This window comes from Tauraco erythrolophus, chromosome 4, assembly GCF_009769465.1.
Source record: "Tauraco erythrolophus isolate bTauEry1 chromosome 4, bTauEry1.pri, whole genome shotgun sequence".
In the NCBI taxonomy this organism is placed as follows: Eukaryota; Metazoa; Chordata; class Aves; order Musophagiformes; family Musophagidae; genus Tauraco; species Tauraco erythrolophus.
The window spans coordinates 85,066,197-85,084,580 of NC_141468.1; the positions used below are offsets into that span (position 1 = coordinate 85,066,197).

The 18,384-nt window shown below is 38.4% G+C and overlaps 1 protein-coding gene across 9 annotated transcripts in view; it reads left to right on the forward strand.

The window, feature by feature from the left end:
* The window catches only part of ERC1 (ELKS/RAB6-interacting/CAST family member 1), a 278,996-nt gene that overhangs the window by 132,376 nt on the left and 128,236 nt on the right, over window positions 1–18,384 (forward strand). For 8 of the 9 annotated variants that reach the window (XM_086610616.1, XM_086610613.1, XM_086610615.1 and 5 more), the window contains one exon: window positions 15,260–15,395. In XM_086610616.1, the coding sequence (XP_086466742.1) occupies window positions 15,260–15,395 (136 nt within the window). The remainder of the gene's footprint in view (window positions 1–15,259; window positions 15,396–18,384) is intronic. The other variant, XM_086610612.1, reaches the window with a different exon arrangement.

Here is an 18,384-nt window from a genome sequence, read left to right on the forward strand (position 1 = left end):
AATTGCAACATGTTCCAACCTAAACTCCAATGAGATAATTGGCAGAAAAAAAAATCTCAGTGTTAGAGTCAGATGCTGAAGAGGTGCCCAGAGGGGCTGAGGAGTCTTCATCACTGGAGATATTCAAAGCTCATCTGAACAAAGCTATGAGCAACCTACTCTAATTTGCTGTTGTTTTGAGCAGGAGATTGAACCAGGTGATGTTCAGAGATCCCTCCAACCAAAATTACTCCATGGTTCAAATTTACTATGGTAAGTTAATCTGTCAGGCTGGAGAAGAGAAGGCTCCGGGGTGATCTTATCGCAGCCTTCCAGTACTTAAAGGGGCCTACAGGAAAGCTGGAGAGGGACTTTTTACAAGGGCGTGTAGTGACAGGACAAGGGGCAATGGCTTTAAACTAAAAGAGGGGAGATTTAGATTGGATGTAAGGAAGAAATTCTTCCCTCTGAGGGTGGTGAGGCACTGGCACAGGTTGCCCAGAGAAGCTGTGGCTGCCCCATCCCTGGAAGTGTTCAAGGCCAGGTTGGATGAGGCTTTGGGCAACCTGGTGTAGTGGAGGGTGTCCCTGCCCATGGCAGAGGGGTTGGAACTAGATGATCATTGAGGTCCCTTCCAACCCAAACCATTCTGTGATTCTGTATTCTGGAACAAACACCACAATTTTTGTGTGGTTTTGGTAAAAATTTGCTGCATAATATTGGCCTTGAAAAACAGGCTAAGCAATAATTGTCTTGTTATTTTGTCGCACTACAGCTGTAAGAAAAGAAAGTAGTAAGAAAAATAGGAGGAGGCGTCCACTGCACTTTTATTTCTTGCAAATTTCTACTTGTATTCTCAGTTTTTAAACAATTCTAAAAAGCCCTAAGAATTGCTGCTTTCTGGGATAATACATCCCTGTGATATGTGTCGTTGTGGTATTAGTAGGCTTGTCCTTTCATAAATAATCATGTACTCAGATGGTTTTCTTTCAAGACTTCCAATATAGCTCCTCCTACTTCTGCCCCCTTCTTCCCCATCTCAAAACACAGATGCTCTCAAACCTTATTGTTGTTAATAGTATCATAAAAGATAAAATTTGAAATTATTTGCTTCCCATGTTTTTAATATGTTCTCTGTAAACTTCTCGTGCTGACTGAGAGCTTAGACTGGGACAGTGATCTGGCAGCATGGGGGTTTACTCATCTGTCTTGGTAGCTACCAGGTGTGCTGTTATGCCTCAGCTTTTGGGTTGAAAGAACTATTGGCACTATTCATATCCCTTTTTGTCACATCCTTTCTCTTTCTCGGATTTTGGGCAGATAAAATAGAGCATACTGGACTCCGCATCTTCTTCTCAGCTGCCTTGTTGAGACAGCACTTTCCTGCTGTGAGATTTTCAGCTGGCTGGGAAGTTATTCCTCGTGTGTTTAGTCTGCTCCTGCGACTAAATTGAAATGATACTTTTGGTTCTTGTGTTACTTGTGAGGATCAAGTTCCATTTTTCACCTGCACACAGTGTGACTTCGCTGTCTCCGATGAGGACGTTGGACCCTTGTGTTTCAGATGTGCCTTTCAGTACTTGACTCATCAATTGAGAGCATTTATTACCACTGGTCACTAGCTAATATTTTGCATCCTGATTCTGTAAAACCAGCTTTCCTAACTGGCCTGTGCATCGTCTCTGCAAACCATTTCTCATCTTTTGTATGAAAAATATGCTGGATAAGCATAGATATTGATTACAGTCATACAGTTTATAGATTCAATGCATACTTCTATTGCTGTCACTCAATTAAGTCAAAATCACTCTTAATTACATTACTGTAAAATGAAAATAAAATTACTTATTTATAAAATCTTGAGTAGACTATTACAGATATTCCAAGATAAAAAAAATACTTAATATTCTTACACTATGATTAAATTAGTAAGCTCTTTTTTTTCCCCTTTTGCTTTCTCTTCTATGGCTCTCATCCATTTCATTGTCCTGACAGGGTGGTGAAGTCAAGTATTCCCTCCTTCTGCATAACATGTTCTTCATTTGCAAACAATTGGGAGCCCATTTCACGCTGGAATATGTCAGCTTTTCTAGCCAGTCTTCCTCTTGAAGTGCTCCATGTAATTCAGGCAGATTTAATAATTCTTTCAGAAATTTACTTCATTTCCTTGTTATCCAGCAGATAGGCCATTTGCCTTAATTAAAATAAATGTTTTTTCACTTCCTTGGAGAACAAAATATTACCAGTTGTGACTTTCTGCTCATGACTGACTAATTAGCTCCTGGCTATAAGGAGTAAAGTGCCACCTATCCCTTTAGTGACCCAGCATAGTCAGTTGGAAGTAAAGTGTTTTTACGTGGAACATTATTATGCATCTGTTTACAACAAATTTGATAGAAATTGAGACCAAGCATGATGGTAGTTTTGGGGTGACAGTGGGGTTGGAGTGATTCAGTTCCAGCATCCTTCTTTCAAGCATTCTGGAGTGAACTTGATCATTACAAGTAACGTAGCTCGTTTTTTAAAAAAGAAGAGTGAGGAAGAATTGGAAATTTGAGTTGTGAAATGCTCTTTGTAGATAGACCAGAGGAGCCTCATTCTATCCTAGAAATTACAGCTGCCAACAACTGGCCATTGCCAAGCTGGCGCGCTCAGTGCCAGCCTTGACAAAAGATGGCAAACGGTGCCGTTTCAACAGAAAATTGAGGCTGCTTTCCTACTGCTGCCTGCTCAACTCTCTCCTAGCATGTAAACGTGGGACTTCTCAAAGCCATGGATTTACTGTCGCTCACCAGATGGTAGCTCTGAAAAGCTGATCTTTTCCTTAGCTTCAGCATCAGTCCAGCTTTTAGCTCCATCAGTCCTGCTGGCACTAATAGCACTGACCAGGTCGTTTTTGTTCTGAATGCCACCAAAACTCAGATTGTGTTCCTTCTTGGCAGATCAGCTTGGTGGTCTGCTTTCCTTCAGAGGGTCTTAAACAGTTTCCAGAGAACATACGGATTGCTAAGTACTTTTCAGTTACAGATGTAATTTTCCCCAGATACTTTTTTTTATTTATTTTTTTAATGGACAGAAATATATCTTTCTAGTTAGCTAATATCTGCAAGGAAGATCAGATCTTGAGGCAAGAGGTATTGAATTTGATTAAAACAGCATGGCTTTTTAATTTTTTTATTAGTTTAAAGTATCAGTACACTGCTACATTCTTCCTTACACCTATCTGCACAAGCAGAAAGCAATCAATCAGCAACAAAAAAAACCACCAAAACCTTTAAAGGAATTTCAGTTGATTTCTTGAAAATTCCAAAGAGCATGTTCTTCTTCTGCGTCTTGGAATAGTGGAGGATGCTTTTTGAATTGCAGGTAGAGAAATTTTATTTCAAAGTAGAAAGGGACTGGAACTCTCCTCTTGTCTTTCTGTATCCTGTTTTGATCATAGCCTCAGTAACTCTCTATTAGATTTTGAACGCTGGTTATATTTCTCAACCAGTATGTGTGGCTTCATATAAAAAGACAGATAATTTATAGAAAATATTTGAAATTCTTGTGAGGAATATTTTTCTTGATGGTAAAGGCTGTTGTTTGTTGATCTTTCTTAATGATTATGAGTGTTCCCCAATCACTTGGAAGATTAATTCATTGAAGGCAGGCAGAAAAGATCTTAGTGACAGGCTACATCAAGGCAGTTGCCCTGGTAAGAGGATCAGTTCAACTAAAATCTTGATTTTTACCTCATTTATCTCAAGGTCACCAAATAAAAAATAGTTCACTGGAGTAGTATAGTTGTCTAGATAAAGAATTTATCTTCCTCAGTAGATAGTCCAAACTAGAGATAATTTAATTAATGAACTGGGAGAGTATATTTCAGATGTCTGAAGCATGGGGCGTCTTTTTATGACATTATTATTTTTCTTCTGTGTTCCTTCAGAATATATTTAAAAAATAATATCTTTTAAAAATAATATATTTATTCAAAACACTCATGGGCATATTTACTAGTTCCATAGCAGATCCACTTACTGTGAAATGCTAGAAATCTCTCCCCAAATGCGTAAGGCAGTAACCTTGTCCATGCACGCTACCAAAGCTCCTGACTTCATCAGCAACCTCTGATGAAGAGAGATACTCGTTAAGTGTTAATTGCAATGCTCCCTGAATTCTCCAGAAACCCAGTGGTGTTTGCTCAACTCACAAAGTATTCCTTAGGTGTATTCTGGAGTCCTAGAGCTGACAGGCTGAGAAGACAGTCTTGTAAGATAGAGATCTTGTAAGCCAGATCAGAGAAGCAGGAGCTAAGCCACCTGCACTATTTAGATGGGCTATTCAGCCCTGGATGTGGTATATTTATTACAAATAATACTGTTATTCTCCATGTTCCAGTCAGTCAAAAGTCTGTAACAATCATCTCAGTAGGTACTCTTCATATTATCCTGCTGTGAGCTGTCAAAGATGAGATGAGATACCTCTTAATAAATCTATTTGCTAGGCACCAGAAGGAAATATGCCAAACATGCCATTCTGAGAGACACTGTGGTCTGCATTCCTTACCAGAAATTGGTCTCACCCAGTGGATACCAAAATAGAGCTGTATACTTCCCATCTGAGATTCTCATGGTAATGAAGATGCTGTAGCAAGGTACCGTTTGAGCGCAATAACATGGCTTTTCAGTCAACCTCATCCTTTCGCTGGCTTTTCCCAGTGTAGTCTCTGAGAAGAGCCAACTTTGGATGAGATTTGGTGCAGCTTCTTTATAGCTAAAAGGGTGAACACTTTTCCATTCACATCTATAGAGAAAATCTGTTTGGAAGGTTCTTCTTGAAAACAATTGTGGTTTAAGAGGTAAGCTAAATTATGTAAGATTTTTATTTGGGAGTCTCAGCAACATAAAATCATCAGGCTTTTAGCCCTGAAATGGACAGAAATACGTTTTTTCAGAATGGTCCTGCTAGTATCACTGTGCTCACATCGTTTTCTTGAAGCAAGACTCTGAATCATAGAATCATAGAACGGCATAGGCTGGAAGGGACCTTAGAGATCATCTAATCCAACCTCCCTGTCATGGGCAGGGACGCCTCTCAACTAGATCAGGCTACTCAGGGCTCCATCCACCTTGGTCTTGAACACCTCCAGGGAGGGGGCGTCCACAACCTTTCTGGGCAATTTATTCCCAAGTCTTACCACCCTCGTACTGAAGAATTTCTTCCTAAGATCTAATCTAAATCTGTTCTCCTTCAACTTAAACCCACTTCCCCTTGTCCTATCAGTGGACACTCTTGTAAAAAGTCCCTCCCCAGCCTTCCTGTAGGTTCCCTTCAGGTATTGGAAGGCAGCTATTAGGTCCCCCCGAAGTCTTCTCTTTTCAAGGCTGAACAATCCCAGATCCCACAACCTGTCCTCGTAGCAGAGGTGCTTCAGCCCCTGGATCATCTTTGTGGCCCTCCTCTGAACACACTCCAACAAATCTGTGTCTCTCTTATGGTGAGGACACCAGAACTGGACGCAGTATTCGAGGTGGGGTCTCACAAGAGCAGAGTAGAGGGGGAGAATCACCTCTCCTGACCTGCTGACCACGCTTCTCTTGATACATCCCAGGATGCGGTTGGCCTTCTGGGCCGCGTGAGCGCACTGCCGGCTCATGTTGAGCTTCTCATCTATAAACACCTCCAAATCCTTCTCTTCAGGGCTACTCTCAACCCACTCTGTGCCTAGTTTGTATTTGTGCCTAGGATTGGCCCGACCCAGGTGAAGGACCTTGCATTGAATGTTCTTACACATGTTTTTCTTTGGTATGATTAATCCTCTTCCACTGAATTAGTACCTTCACTGTGATTTCTTTTTTTGACCTTGGCAATTGCTGGGTTTAATACCTTTTGCTGAAGACTGGATTGTCAGTGGCTGTCAGCTTGAAGGGGTAGGACATATCTTGATTCTTTAACATACGCTATTTCAAAATGTCAGGATAATATTCAACTGTTATCTCAAATTTCGGCAAATTTTTAGAAGAGGACTTTTCTCTCCTGATAGCTTGTTCAGTTTATGCTGTAAGGCAAACATAAGCTACTCCAGCACAAAGTTCTTAAATGCTTTACTTTTAAAATTTTGTTCTTACATTACATTTAATTTTTCGTTTTGTTTCAGTGGCTGATTTTTACGTTCAGTTTTTCTTTTAATTATTGGTTGTATCAGGTATTATTCTAGAAGGAATGAAAAGATCACATATCCATGTGAAAGAAAACAACTGCTGTATTTTGATTTGTTTTCTTTTCTGACTAGTGGGACTGCCATTAAAAAAGACATGTGTGATCTTAGATCACAAAAATACTCTCTGAAACCTCAATAAAATTCTGTTCATAAGGAAGATTTTATTGCTGTTTAGAAAATACTTTTTTCAGCCAAATGGTGCAGATCTTGAGCAGAGAGTGACTGGCTGTGTGTGATCTGTTCACAGGGTGGTTGGCTCGTGCACTGGAGTTAAAGGTAAAAAGAACAGCACCTTTGGGACTTCTTCCCACACTGCTAGGGCCAAATTCAACTAACCCAGCATGCTGCAGGGAGAAGGAATCCACATTGAGGCCTGATCAACCGTTTTATAAATGTAATTTTTGGCTTTGCATCTGTTTGCTCAATTAACAACAGCAGAAGAAAAAATACAACAGAACAAACTTATTTGTTGAACTACTGAATGCTTTTATTAAGGTCCTTTAAGCATTAGTATTTTTCTTAACAAAGGGACACCCATATCATTATCTTACAGAGTTATTTCAGAGTTCACCTTGAGTTTGTATTTTTAATGCTCTTAGCTTCAATAAAAGCTAAAGATTGCAAGGTTTTAAGGTTAGAGGCTTCTCTTCTAGTTCAGTTGCCGTCAGCTTTCAAAAATAATTATAGAACTTGACTTATGATTAATTTGGTATTTAATCTTTGAAGCCTGATTTCAAATTTGACATCAATTATGAAATTATGGTAATGTATTCATCATTGTCATCACAAAACTTGTTTCCTGGTAAATAGATGCTGAGAATTTAAATAGCTGGGAAGCTGCACGTTAGGTTTATTCGGGTTTTTTTAGTGGCACATTAGTGGGGCGAATAGGTGTGGTAGATTGTATCTACGAAACTAGAATTATAGATTCGTGAAAACGTGAGGTTCTATAAATGTTTGTCTGAAGTTTTTAGTGTCTTGGTTTTTAGTATGTTCTATCTGGCCCTGTCTGAAAGCGAACCTTTGGTTTACTTGATTTGGTACGGACTCATTGCACCAAAATGAAGACACTTCTGTTAATCTCTGCTGTTAATCCCTCAATTTTAGCCAGTTGGTTAAGTTGGTCTTTTCTTCCAATTAGTTTGAGAATACGGAGACATCAGCCTTTGACTTCACCATTGTCTGTGTGTGATTGGGCTACTGCCTCGTGACTGGACAGTAGCCTGGTTTATTCTGTTCTTGTTAGATCAAGCATTTCAAAGGAAAAGTAAGTCTGTTTTCCCTGAAATAGATTAGTTTGATAGTGCTTCGAGCGTGCATTTGAGACGTGCTTCTCATCCATAGCTAGATTTCTCCTTCTGTTAATGTATTTATTATGTACCTTTCTCTAAATTTACTAACTGTTGATGCTGCATCATTTCACACTATCGTAAGGAAAATTGTTTCCATAAATGTGTGTTCCCTACTGATCAGTGAGAAATAACATTTCACAGTGGAAGCACCTGTAGCATTCAGATTCAGCATACGTCGTTTTGATTGTATTTCTTGATCTTCTGCTAGACTGAATCAGAGAGATTAATACAAGAAGAGAAAAACTTTAAAAAAAAAAATGTATTAACCTATAATTACACATTGTATGGCCAAATGTAGGAGGTTGTTGTGTTTGATAGTTCACCTGTTTTATCTCAGAGAAGCCTGGACCTCAGTTTTAAGGCCTGTGGTTGCTCACGCAGCTAATCCTTAACACCAAGGAAAGAAGACATCCAGTGTAGAGTTGAGATGTGCTTCTAGTCTTTGACTTCCACACCTCTTCAGTCAGACACTGTGAGGCTCCTGTTCCTGAAATTTGAGGCAAGCTAGTTTCCATTAGCCTTTCTAGTCTTTGTCCCTTGCCCCCTCCGGTGCTGATCTGAACACACACTTTGTTTTTAAAAGTCAAAGTTTCCTCGCTTCAGGAAATGAAGTCCACGCTCCCCATCCCTTAAAGCCACCGTGGGACTTCTGGACTCGCATACAGCAGACCAGTTAAGTTTTCAGGGTCTGTTAATGTTTTCATTGGCACGCATTACCTTGTCATATAAATGGCACAGAGCAGCGAGGAACAGAGTAACAAAACGATGGGAGGCTGTGGGAGGAGAGGCACCCAAGCAGAAGAATTGACTTACTGCTGGAGTTTCCAAGCTCTGCGTCTGAGCAGGAGCAGCTCCTTGCCAGTACGTTGAGTGGTGTTTTAGCTAGGATGCAAGGTGCAAGGAAGGCGGTAATAGTAAACCAAACTGCTTGAAAAGTGTAATGAAATTATGGTTTCTTTTACTTAGTAACTTAATGCTCCATTTTTCAAGCCTCGTATAATGTTGAAGAATAGTGACAAACTACTTAAGAAGCTGGGATTGCTAGGTACAGCCCAATGAAGGAAGACCCCCCCAGGTAATGCCTACTGGTCTAAAAAAGATGGATCCAGCCACACTAAATTCTATTTAGATCTTCAGCAGTGTGTGACTTCCCTGATCCTAATTTTTCAATGCGTAACTTAGGGAACTTTGTTCAGCCCTTGGCAACTTTCCTTTGACTGTCAATCAGACACCCAGTTGTGGTGATGGGACTGTGTGATGTGGTCAGCCCTGTTTCCTTCATCACTTATTTAGCTTCCTTTCATTACTTTTTCTTGAGGTTTAGCAATTAGGCTTGCCATTGTTCACCGTGGTCTGGTGATCAACCAACAAGTAAGGTGAAGTGAGTTTTGAACAACTAAAAGCTCGAGCAGAACCTTTCAGAACCTTATTTTCAAAACAAAGCAGCATTTTGGGGAAGAGTTTCTCCTTGGCTTCCTTATGTTATACTTCCCAGAATGTAAATGTTTTTCTTTGTGTAGCAAAACTACAAAAAAAAAAAACACCCCGACCCAACAACTCAGCTACGCCAATGTGTTTATGATCTTTTAACTTTGTAAGTTAAGGTTAAGGATATGGCCAGCTAAAATATTGAGAAGGGCAGACCTTAAAAACAAAGTAGTGATGAAGGAAATGGTGAGGGTAGTGTAGTAAGTCAGACACTTTCCCGTGAGTTTTAAACCAACCCAACTCAGATCACTGTTGTGTTGATGTTGTTGATTTTTTTTTTCAGTGAAAATTTCCTTTTTTTCCTCACCCCTCTAATCATTAATGAACAAGACTGTTAATAAAGGTCTGGACAACTTAGCTGATTGTTTCCTGCCTTCCAGCATCTCCTTCTGGAATTTTTTGCCGTTATGTAGCGTGTTTTACGCTCTGATCTAAATTGCTGTAGTATTCTAGTATTTCAGGTGGCTGCTCCATTTCGTTCCACGAGCGAATAAATGCACTCCTCTGTGTCTCTTGGGACTACAAAGTGCTTTGAGGTCTTAAGCAACGATATCAGCTTCCTGAAGGGAAGGGGAAGTTCAGGTTGGACATTAGGAAAAGGTTCTTCACTGAGAGGGTGGTCAGTCACTGGAACAGGCTCCCCAGGGAAGTGGTTGTGGCATTGAGCCTGTGAGAGCTCAAGGAGTGTCTGGACAATGCTCCTAGTCATATGGTTCAGTTTTAGGTAGTCCTGCGTAGAGCAGGGAGTTGGACTCGATCATCCTTATGGATCCCTTCCAACTTGAGATATTCTATGTTATAGATTGTAGAATCTAATATTTCATAATACAAAGCACATTGGCAATTTTAAACTAAATATATTGCTTCATTGCATGCAGTTTTCTTTTCATATTTTTTCCAGTCATGTTGACTATTGCATCAGTTTACCTTCCGTTTAGGAGCAACATGTGCTTTACAGCAAATGAAGTTCATCTGTCCATCAGGATTAGCAGCTGCAGCACCAGCGGACTGTCCTGTGGGTGGTGGTAACGCTACATCAGCGAAGGCTTGAGCTAAACAATCTTGCTGACATGGCTGAATGACACTTAGAAATGTTTTCTGCCTACCTAGGTCAGATGAGTAAACCAGGCTGTTTCTATAGCTGGGCTCAAGCTCTGTGTGTTTTTTCCTAGTGCGTGTGTTCATTAGGTGAAATACAGTATGTGTGTATACGTTTTATCTTGAAGGTAAGCTGCTTTATGCATGGTAAACGTATACTTGTACTTGGATTGTTAGAAAAACACTGTTGCGTGTTAGACACGTAACTGCGAAGGAAAAAATATATTAAAATATAATTATAAACTTAAAATTAACTTAAGCATATTTTCAGTTAACGTTTTTCACCTTTTGTTTTACAAGAAGAACATTTGAAATTGTGCCAGAAAAGATAACCAGCTGAGGAGAATAGCTTGTGTTACGTTAACATGTAGCATGAAAATCCATATGAGGAAGGACTTGACAGCTCTGTATGCTGATGTGTATATAGTAAAAGATAATGAGATTAGTATCAAAATGCAAAAATTGTTCACTTTAGTACAGAAAAAAATAATTTAATAAAAGCTTTAATAAATAATAGGGCCTATAAAGCAATTAATCTTATTAGGGAGAAAAGCCCTTCCAAAGGACTCGCAGAATCACAGCATGTCAGGGCTTGGAAGGGACCTCAAAGGGTCATCTAGTCCAATCCCCCTACCAGAGCAGGACCACCTAGATCAGATCACACAAGAACGTGTCCAGGCAGGTTTGGAACATCTCCAGAGAAGGAGACTCCACAACCTCTCTGGGCAGCCTGTTCCAGTGTTCTGTTACCCTTCCTGGGAAGTAGTTCTTCCTCATGTTTAAGCAGAACCTCCTATGTTCCAGCTTGGATCCATTTCCTCTGTCCTATCATTGGGTGCCACTGAGAAGAGCCTGGCTCCATCCTCATGGCAGTCACCCTTTCCATATTTATAAACATTAATGAGGCGCCCCCTCAGTCTCCTCTTCTCCAAAATAAAGTGACTTTCCAATTTTCGGAAGTGCTTGATGGCCCACTGGTTTTCTGTTGCTTATACTACTTGTCTTGGTTTAAAATCATTTTAAAATGTGAAATTTTCTCATTTGAAAGTTTTTATTGCTTATTGTGATTATTGTAATTCATTCCCCATGGTGTTTGACTATACCTCATGGCTGGAAATTAAAGAATTCCATAGGCAAGTGGAAAGGTGTGACTTTTTTTAAGTGATGCAGCTTTGTTTCATGAAAAAAAGGATGATGTTGTAGAAATTAATAGTTCTTTCAGTGTCCAGATTCAGAAATCTTACTGTTTTTTTTTTCAGCAGGTCTATGACTTAAATTGTGCCCCCAAAATCAAAGAATGTGAAATTATTACTTTTGAAAATCTCAGCCCATCTTTAGTTGAAAGGCTTTGGGGTTTATTTTTTTAAAATTAGAAGCCTGATTTTGATTCTACTTCCTTTTATCTAATATATTCTGTTGTAACACTACTTGGCATGACATACTGTGAAATGGAGAGAGATTCTAAGCAATGGAAAAGATTTTTCACTTTTGAGTGATTTAGCTTTTAGGAGCCATACCTCAAAAAAAGTAATTATCTGAAAATTGCTATTAAAAATGCAAAAGAAATTGTTATTTCCAAAATGAGCGGGATTATTCACTGTAATTCAATGAAATAAATGTTTTCTCATCAGATTTTTCTTCTTTTATATCTGACTAGAACATTTTATTATTTGATTTGAGGAGGACTGAGAATAAGTGTCTTCTGAGATGAACTAGTTCTGCTTTTGTTAGTTTTGTTATTGTTTCTGTTGGTTCCCGTGACATCCTTCTTTAAGGCTTTATCTCCTTGAACGTGAACTGGCTCTCTGATTTTTATTAGAATCACTAGCATTCTTTCTCTCTCTGTATTCCCACATAAAAAAAAAGGTGTTTCAGCAGGAGTATGTACTTGCATTTAATGCTCAGTATCTCTCTGAAATTTATGTGCTCTTTATTTTATGATGAGAGTTCCACGTACACGTTGCGAAGTGGTGTTAACTCAGTTGCTGTACATGCTAACACTAATGCTTTCTGGAAAAAACTCATAAATCTCTAAGCCCTTGCCATCACTGTAACTAATTCGTTCTCTTTTTTGCTGTCTTTAATCTTGTGCAGTTTTTTCAGTTTTAGCCAAAATACTCTTACAGAGGAAGGATGTCTTTAAAACTTTGCTGTCCCTTTGGCAGGGTTATAGGCTGGGCATACATGTGTAATTGCCTTCAAAAGACTTAAAAGAACATTAAGTTTACAAAATGAAGCTCTCAAACTGAGAGAATTCCAGAGTTTGGCTTCTTTCTCCAGTCCTAATTAGTTTCTTTGTGGACATATGTATATTATGACAAATCTTTATTTTCCTCTTGACTGTCTCCTCATGGAACGTATCAGTTGCAGTGTGCTCATTTAAGACACATTCTTTCTGTGTTTTATTTTATTGTTCCAGTTCAGTCTGTGGTCCAGTTCTTCAGTGAAGATGAAATTGTTGTTTAACAATCATCAGTAGTATTTCAGCACTCAAAATAGCAACAGAACTGTCTTATTAAGCAGTGAATTGGGTGGTTCTTATTAAAAGCTTTTGAGGTCTGTTGATATTAAAAATACGTGTGTGTATTTAAATATTTTTAAAATATTGTTTGTATATATAAAAACATGATTCTCTGAAGACCGAAAGTTACCTGACAGAGAAGAAAGAGGATTCTTTGCAGAATCATGGTATGGATTCTTTAGTTTCACAGAACTTTCATGGTGCAAATGTTCAAGGGCTCCGAGCTTGTACATGCCGAACCTTTTGCACTATTTTCTGCATGAAGATTGTGAAAGTGAGAATTAATAATTTGGTACCATGGGAATCGAGATGTGATTTGTTTTCATACATCAAATGACTGCAAGCCTTTTGAATTTATAGATTTCAAGTTTCACGTGACCTTCTCAGTTTATATAGTTAAACAGTTGGGGATATTTTAGGTAATGCCATAGATACCCTTATCATTTGAAAGGTTTATTGCCCAACTTCTATCTATTGCTTTTTTGACATCAGGATGATAGTTGTATCTTGTGTGTAAATCAAAGTTTCCAAACAGTATGACAATTATGAGGATTGATCTGAGTATTAACAAGCACTAGGTAATTTCAAGACTTCCATCTTTTAAATTGCATTAGGAAAGCTTGAATTTGTCTTAGAATGTCTACCTAATGTATTAGAAAGACATGAATGTAGATTCAGACATTGAGAAGGTGGATGTCAATAGTATATATACTTATAATTACTCCTTTCTTTGAAATACATCCTTTGAAGACATTTAGACCATGTGGGAGATGATATACTTCAGATATATTTTGATTAGAGTTGTGGCTTAATTAATATTGTCTCTTGTCTAACCAGTCGATTACAAGAACACCGACCAGCTTCCTCACAGGTGAATCTAGGTTGGCAAGTTTACAAAAAATAATTAACGTCTCTAATTTTAATTCAGCAGTTGAATAAGAATTCTCATGTGGAATTGAATGTGTTGGGCTTGCATATTTTCATTTTGTGTGTTAACTTCGCCGTACTCGCTATGTTTATTTTATTGGACAGATAGAACCGTGTATTGTACAAGCTGAGTTGGTGCCAACGTAATATTTCCAATAAGTTGTTTAATCACTGAACGAGTCTACTTTGCAACTGGGCAGTGCGCCCATTGCCAGTGTGCAGCACTGGGTTAGAACAACTTAACAGTTATACTGGTTGTGTTTAAAAAGCATCCTGACTCAAGTCAGCTGTAACTGTTGGACAAGGCAGTTACGTATGCCAACAATTTTTTAACATCGTCAGAAAAGGACTTTCCTTTTTTCTCGGTCTCTGGAGACCATCAGCACTTTTTCACACTAATAGAGGTTTGTTTAGCACCAAGGAAAATTTGCTGCCTTTGCAATTTTCCCAGCTGCAGTTGGCTTACGCTGCAAAAAGCAGAGCTCAGTGTTGAACCTACGTTTTATTGGAAGAACTCAAAGCACCGACTACCCATACGCCACATAATTTGAGCGCATAACTTGCAAACAGATATGTTTTTGATCATACTTTTCTTATGAGTTCTGAAGAAAATATTAAAGCAGAGTTGTTTGCGATCTGTTCTAAAAGTATTTCTGAAATACAGAAGCAGCATTCTTCCCTCTCTGTGTGAATAACATACCAGATAGGAAGCTAGTATATCATCCTGCTTTCCAAACAGTAAATTAAAGAGCTGTCTCTACTACTTGCATGATGTTTTGGGGAAATCTTGTGACCAAAGAATCTGTCTTTTATTCCAAAATCCCAACTCCAGATATAATTATGGAGAAAAGGGCTGAGAATGCAAAGCTAGCCTGTTTTGTTTTGATTGGACTAAAAGTTTAGACTTAAGTTCGCTGTGGTCAGGAGGCTGAGATTAAAGGGTCTGTAATTAGATTCAATACTCCTTGTGTCTTAATGCCCAGAAAGGCCAAACCCTGTCTGCAGGCAATGGTAGTTGCCAGGATCTTCAAAAATAATTCATAGATACAAGAGAAAAGGAAATTATGCACTGTTTCTGAAATAGCTTGTTCTTACTTGCTCTGTCTTGTTTCTCTAAAAAGAAAGAATAGGAAATCCCTCAAATTATCTAGTAAACAAGTAGAACTTGAGGTTGAAAAGAAATAGTTTCACTTCTGGAAACAGGTTGCTTAGATCTTGTAGGTAGTCCTCTACATTCAAGTCGTGTTTCATTAGTGTTTTCCTGTCGATCCTCCTATTTTCCTCACATTAGATATGGTGGTACCCAAAGGGAAATAGGCTGTTAAATGTCTGCGGTTCTTATATGTACATGTGTGTATGAAGAGTGAAAAGATTTCTACGTAGCATGTACCACATAGTCCCGAGAGGGCAGGTGCATCATTTGAGCAATAGTTTATACCAAGTAAAAATTAAGGGGTTTGTTTCAGAAATTTCCACATTTAGGTTAATTGTAACGAGCAAAACAAAGCATTTTATTCACTGGATTAACAGCTGAGGATAAGACTTGAGGATGAGTTTGGTGTTGGTGACCTTCTGCAAACAAAGTGATGGTACTTGAGGGCTCCACTCTTCCCCAGTTCAGCTGCCCAGTCCTGGGGCTGATTGGAAACGTGCTCTGGACCATGCTCTGAGTGCTCTTCTCTTTTACAGGCAAGTTAAAGATCAAAATAAGAAGGTAGCAAATCTGAAGCACAAAGAGCAAGTGGAGAAAAAGAAGAGTGCACAGATGCTGGAGGAGGCCAGGAGACGAGAGGATAATCTTAATGACAGCTCCCAACAGCTTCAGGTAACGTGGGAACTGACTCAAAGCAACGTGGCCCATCAGCCAGGCTTAGCTGCCTTGCTCTCCACCGTACCCCCTGATCCATTTTCGTAGGTGTTACCTAACAAATTTCTCACTGGTTGTTTAAAAGGACACATCTATCCCAGAGCACTTCAAAGAAAGCAGCCTCTCTCAGGTGCCATCATAGCTCTCCCCATTTTCATAAAAGGGGAAAATAGTTTTAACTGTGAGCTTGGTTATGAAGTGCATCGTGGAAATAATTTTATCATTTTGGCATTTGCATGTGGCATTTCTGCTCTTTTAACAGCCTTTTTCTTTAGCTGCTTTGTGTGTTTTCCCAGCTGGTTTTACCTAATATTGGTGCCTTTTCTTCAGTAAATGAAAGATAACTAAGTAAGTATTCTTATGGTAAATTGAAATTATTGTGGGGTAGCTGGAGGGACCGTGTTTCCTGTGTTTACTCGTCCTTGTTTGACAGTGAAACCCTACCCTACCTCGTGAAATCTTGGCTTGCTTACAAGTCAGTTTGCTTTTTTTCTGCAATGATAACATGCTGCTGCCCCACAGAATTATCTGGTTACCTCAAATCTACCTCGGCGTATGAAAGACACGGGTATGAAAGCAAGTCAGATATTTCTCAGTGTGCTGTGTGCTGATATTAGCTGTAGGTGGTTTATCAACGGTAAGTTTTCAAGTGCTATCATAAACATGTTAAACTGTTGCCAAGAAATAAAGATACTATGATACTAAGGAGAAGAGATAATGGATATTTTGCCTGTGATTTCTTTAATTTACAAAAATAACTTTCCTTTCGGTCGGTGAAAATGAACATGGAAACAGTAATCTACCCTTGAGGTCATTTAAAATTGTGTTTTTAAATCTTTAGAGAGCAAGCCTTCTCATAGGTGTTTTCCTTTGCTATCCCAGGATAAATCCTGTTTCTTCTTACCAGCTGCATATCAATACATCTACAATGAAGACACAGAATAAATCTTAATAGTTCACTAGCAAACATAAGTCCCCCCCCTTAGTTTAAACAGACACTTTTTTACTCTGTTCTATGGAATTCCAGGGGGATGGTTTCAACTCTTTAAGAACTTTTGAAAGAACCATAGAAGCATGTATCCATGTGGAATGCTCTCAGATGCACCATTTCATGGTTTTCCCCCTCAATTCCAGTCATGTATGGGCACTGCACTGAAACAGTTAAGTTCCAAGTGTATGAAAATGACTTCATAACTGCAGACTTTTATAAGAGGCTGGGATGTGGGATTTCTACGTCTGCTGATGGGTTTTGTGACCATAATGCTATCACAATCCACAAGGCTCTCATTATATGGCAGCTTAAGTTCAAATAACACAATCCTCCTTGTATTAGTGAAATATGTCTTTAAAAATTCCTAAAAGTAATATAATATTTGGTTAGGTTTCTAATCTGCATTGGAGTAAATCTCTATTTTAAGTTTGAAAAGATAAGTGGTACTTGACATTGGCCTTGCAATTACGTGCGTGTTGTATTTATCAAATGATACCATTCCACAAAATCATCTTTTTTGTTTTGATGTAGCACTTTCAGATTTTGAAAGGTGTGGCTTTCTCTTCTGGCTTTTTTCCCCACAATTATTCTTTCCCTTTTCATTTTTCTTTCTTTTACATAAATGGAATGCATTGGAAGAAGCTTGAAATTTTTTTTCTCTATTTGCATACTAAAATTGCTCTTTTTTTTTATAAACAGTTATGTAATGTGTTTGTGTAACTACACATAACAATGGACAGTGATATTACTGATAACTTTAAGTATCGTTGAAACGATTTAACACCAGTTTATGGTAGTTCAAGGAGATTGTACAGCTTTGGTGGCAGCAGTGAGGCGGCTTTTGCTCAGAAATTAGGTGGAAAAAAATGGTACTGCTTTGCATCAGAGTTCTTTAAGAATATATAGCTGTCCTTTCAATGTGCTATCCAATTATTTACTTACAAATTGTTTTAGCAGTAGAGACATCATAGATATAAAACTATGAAGAACATAGGATAACTTTACTCTATTTCCTCTTTTTTAATTTCAAAGTAAACAACGTCTAGGAACAGGCAACAAATAACCAATTGTCTCTTTTGAGGAAGCTAAGTTGACGTTTTTCTCTTTTTCTGGAGTGTTACTTTGCTGTAGGTTGGTGGTCTAATAGGGAAGCTGTCAAAGTGTATAATTTTATTATCTTTACCTTTATATGTTCAGGTTTTCCAGTTAGAGATGTCTATAAATCAGTACATACTTTTTTCCACTTTGCTTATATTTTGTTTTATTCTGCACTGGTGTCTGTTGCTTTCTGTAGAAGTACATGCAAGTATTTCTGAGATTAAAAATAGACATTATTAAATGCGTGTGAGAATTCAAGATTGAAGTGGAATGTGTCAGTCAACATTGAAATGTGTAAGTTACCACAGTGTTAATATTACTTGATTTTTCCCTAGTGCCTTTCCTGCTTTTGTGAACCTAATTGTCCTGTTTGGGTGGGCTTGATTTTTAGAGAGTCTTTCCCCATATTCTACACAAGGCTGAAGGGAATGCTTTCATTCACAGATGAAAAAAGTCTGTATGCTCTAATGAAAATATCAGGCTAGGGTAAAATATGGAGTGTTTAATGACAAGTGACTGGTTCAATAAAAGCTCCTTCCTTTAGAAGAGCCCTCTGCTTATAGCCTCCCTCTCTCAAGGACTGCAACATTTTGGTTTCCTGGAAGTAAAATTTACCCAGGACCACATTTCAATTTGTTAGTTATGGAGACCTGTCTTCTCCATAGGCTCTAAAGGGCGCTGCCTTCTAATCAATTTAAAAAAAAAAAAAAGAAAAGAAAAAAGGAACCTGAGAGGAACGTAGATTTTTTTTTATTTTTTTTTTTTTTAATGCAACCATTGTTGGCTTTGGGGTCAGGACACATAAGCACCAATTTCAGATAATTTTGGTCTTGGTGGTTTTGGCTGGAATTAATAATA